Source organism: Camellia sinensis, chromosome 7 (assembly GCF_055761805.1).
Source record: "Camellia sinensis isolate YWXY chromosome 7, ASM5576180v1, whole genome shotgun sequence".
NCBI classification, from domain to species: Eukaryota; Viridiplantae; Streptophyta; class Magnoliopsida; order Ericales; family Theaceae; genus Camellia; species Camellia sinensis.
The window spans coordinates 43324240-43328549 of record NC_138967.1 but is presented as its reverse complement, the minus strand read 5'-3'; the positions used below and the strand labels follow the sequence as shown (position 1 = coordinate 43328549).

Below are 4310 nucleotides of genomic sequence, written 5' to 3'. Positions count from 1 at the left end.
CCATCATGGGTTGGTTTGAACAAAACCGTGGGCCCCATTATCACTTTATTTTATTTTATCTTCCTTTTTCCATTAAAAAAAAGAAAAAAACATCATCCCTTTTCTCTCTCGAGATTTCCTTATTTTAACACTCCGTTGGTGAGCTTTTCCAGATTCCTGTTCCCACTACCTTCTTTTTATTTTATTTTATTTTTTTCTATCTTTCTTTTTTCATCAATATTTCATTATTATACATCTCAGTTGGTGAGCATCATCCCTTTTTCCATTATTTTCTTATTATTATTATTTTTCCACCACAAAAAAAAAAAAAAATCAATCCATTTGTTTCAACCTCCAATAGGTTTCTATCTTCAAACCTATTTGAGTTTGAGGAGGGGTTATACATATATCATGGTGAGCATGGTTACACACCATGCGAACCACCCAAGCCACCCCATGACGCACTCCTTAAGTCGCCACCTTGGTGCACCACCAATTCTTATACATCGGTCCGGCATGACCCCATAAACTGTCCCGACATTGATTCCGGTCAGCTTTTACATCGGTCCGGCATGACCCCGTAAACTGTCCCGACAATGATTCCGGTCAGCTTTTACAACGGTCCGGCATGACCTCGTAAACTGTCCCGACATTGATTCCGGTTAGCTCCTACAACGGTCTGACATGACCCCGTAAACTGTCCCGACATTGATTCCGGTTAGCTCCTACAACGGTCCGACATGACCCTGTAAACTGTCTCGACATTGATTCCGGTTAGCTTCTACATCGGTCCGGCATGACCTCGTAAACTGTCCAGACATTATCTGCTACAACGGTCTGACATAACCATACAGTGTCTTCACCAACGGTTCGACACGACCATACAGTGTCTCCTATCCTATTTTATTTTCTTGTTTTGTTACTCTTTCCAAACTCAAGTTGGTTTGTGTCTATCCTCCTTGAGTTTGAGGGGGGCTGTTAGTATTATTAGTGTACAGAAAAGCTGTAAAGTAAAGCATAGCTAGTTGTCATTTATATTATATAATATGTAAATGTTTCTTGCTTTCGGTGCCTAACTTAGCATCCTATACTGTCATCTCCTCTCTATAAAGAGAGTGTTCATCTTCTTGTAATAACACATAGAAATACAGAGTTATTCATTTTGATCTCTCTCCCTCTCTTTATCAAACTATTCTTACAACTTAAATTAATTTGTCCATTATAGGTAATTAAACCATGGTGCTAAGCGAATTGGAAGAAAGGGAAGATCATGTTTCCATCCATATTGACAAAAAGCTTGCTAATTTATCGGATACATCCTCTAAGCCTTGTACCTTTAGAATCAATGACCACTTATGCATGGAAAATGAGAAAGCATATGAACCAGCAATAGCTGCCATTGGCCCTTACCATCGTGGTAAGGCTAACTTACAAGAAATGGAGCTGCACAAATTACGATACCTACAAAAGCTTCTAAATCGACAGAAAGAGAAGAGCGTGGATAGGTACATTATGGCCATAAGAGAATTAGAAAAAAGAGCATGCACTTGTTATGCAGAAACAATTAGACTTGACTCGAATGAGTTTGTGGAAATGATGCTTCTTGATAGTTTCTTTATCATTGAGTTATTTCGCAAGTCAATGAACAGGGAACTGAGAGATAGTGATGACCATATTTTCCAATCAAAACAAATTGTTCATGATTTACGACGTGATTTGATTTTACTAGAAAATCAAATTCCATTCTTTATCCTTGTTTGTTTGTTCAACATGACTAGGCTTCCAAGCTCGGGAATCATTCCTATAGCCATAAATTTTCTATAACATACCCATCTACATACAAATTTCAAAGTGGAATCCCAATCGACAACATCAAGCATCTGCTTGGCTTAGTACATGATTATTGGTGCTTTACATTTGTCGGACTTGTAGACATGTAAAGGTAAAGCAATGGCAATTCATAAACTTGGCAACAAAGCTTCAAGAGTTTGGGGTTCAATTCAAGATGGTTGAAAGAAGCGACAACTTGTTTGATATAAAGTTCATAAATGGGGCATTGAAAAATCCCACTCTTATCCATTACGGATAATACAGAGCCTTTCCTTAGAAATCTAGTTGCACAAGAGTTTTGTTCCCTAGATCATAATCAACCATTGTGTGTTTGTGACTATATCGTGTTCATGGATTGCCTCATCAATTCTTCAAAGGATGTTAATTTGCTCCACCATAGAAGAATTATTGAAAGTTGGGTAGGTGATGATGTAGAGGTTTACACCATGTGGCACAAACTGATCAAGGTCACCATGACAAATGCCAATAACTTTAGTTATAATGAAGTTTTCAATGACGTGAATAACCATTGTATACGACGCCAATGTGTGGATGGCAAACTTAAGGCGGAATTACGTCAACAGTCCATAGGCATTTGTTGTTATACTACTGCTCACCATGGCACAAACTATCTTTTTCCATTCTTTCTTACAGTTAGGCAAAGGCAGCATTTAAGTCCCTCGTGTTGTTTCCTTAATCAAGTGTGTAAAATATATTCAGTTACATAACATTTTTTCTTATTTATATATATATATATATATATTTAATCATTTTGTATACATAATACTTTGTTATGCAGGGTGACATAAAACTGTAGAAAAACTGATTTGGATCAGTCAAATTATTAGAAAAGAATTATTGCTCTTAATAAGATATATTGTTGGGCTGAGCAAAGAATCCGTAAAATTCGTAATCCGATCCAGTCCAGTCCAATCCGATAGGTTTGGATTGGTTTTTTGAATCCGTGGTTCGGTTCCGGATTGAAGAATTAAAAATCCGTAGTCCACGGATTGGTTCTGGATTGAACCCCACGGTTCCGGATTGGAACCAATCCGGACCGTATACAAATAGTCTATATTTTTATTATACATCCTCCCCCATAATATATTCTCTTATTCCATATAAAACATAAACTCAAACCTAAACCCGCATAATATCTTCTTTTATTACTTTTGTTTGTTAGTTTTTAGTTTTAATTTGTAATGGTTTAAATATTTATGGTGAAACCAGTATTCTTATGATTGTTTAAATTCTAGAACAGTATGTCGCTATTATAGAAAGATATGTTGCTATTGTGGAACTAATATAGCGCTATGTTTATGTTTTTATGTAATTAAAGTGTTATATATATATATATATATTTTTGTTATTTAATTATGTGAATCCGTGGTCGTAAACCGATCCAATCCGTATTTAAATGGATTGGTTCGGATTGGTTCCATAATTTAAACGGATTAGATTGGTTCCAATTTTTCAGGAACCGTAAATAACGGATTGGTTCTGATTTTGCCTCAATCCGGTCCAATCCGGACCATGCTCACCCCTACTATATTGTTTAGTCAAACAAAATTTTTTTTTTTTTTTTTTTGGGGCAAAGCTTTTATTAAAAAGATAATAAAGTACAACAGGTAAACACCCACAAACATAATTTTGAAAGACCTAAAAAATCCATGAAAGATAATAAAGTAGTAGTGCATACGCATACTAATTCCTAAACCCTTTCAAAACATCCAATGAAATCATTCACGATGTCATATTTGTTTAGACGGATTAGAAAAAATAGATAAATTATCGGATTATTAATTGTGGGATTTATAGTCCTTGGACCATTTGGTTAGAAATTATTTGTATCTCGTATTTGTTTTCCCATAAGATTAGATATTTGTAAATGACTATCATATTCAATCCAATATTTGATTGAAATATTATGAAAAAAGATAAATACTCAATAGACTATTTTATAATTTTCAATTATTTATTAAGTAACAACAATACTAAATCTGTCTTTAATATTTTAATTTTTTTGGGCTAGATTAAACAAAAATTTATTTTATTTTATTTTTTAAAAATTAATGAATTTACTTTTTAAAATTAAATAATAAAAAATCAATAAAAATTTATGTTATTTTTAACATAAAATTTTAAAAATTTATTTTAAGAAAATATTGAAGATTAAATAATAAAACAAAAGCGTGAATTACACTAATAGTCCATATAGTTTGGGGTTTGTGTTACTTTGGTCCTTGACTTTTCGATTGTGACACATTTGACCATGAATTTTGAATCTTGTTCCAAATAAGGACAATTGAAAATATCATTAGATTTTTCAAGGGTAAAATCGTCAATTTGATAAAATATAAACTAATTTGACAAAAATAAATGTCAAACAAATATTTTTGAATTTTTAAAAATTATTTCTACCCACTAAAAATAAAATTATGTAAAATTGATAAATCTTTTAGACATTTATTTTTTTTACCAAATTAATTTTTATTATGAGT

The 4310-nt window shown here is 33.0% G+C and overlaps 1 protein-coding gene across 1 annotated transcript; it reads left to right on the top strand.

Moving 5' to 3' along the window:
* The first annotated feature begins 1215 nt into the window (after nt 1-1215).
* Nucleotides 1216-1803, top strand: LOC145795761 (UPF0481 protein At3g47200-like). Its single transcript, XM_082880648.1, has one exon. The coding sequence runs from the start codon at nt 1216-1218 to the stop codon at nt 1801-1803; it is 588 nt and encodes a 195-aa protein (XP_082736774.1).
* Nucleotides 1804-4310: the final 2507 nt, after the last annotated feature.

Coding starts and splice junctions, on each gene's coding strand:
- LOC145795761 (XM_082880648.1), top strand. CDS start 1,216: ATGGTGCTAAGCGAATTGGAAGAAAGGGAAGATCATGTTTCCATCCAT.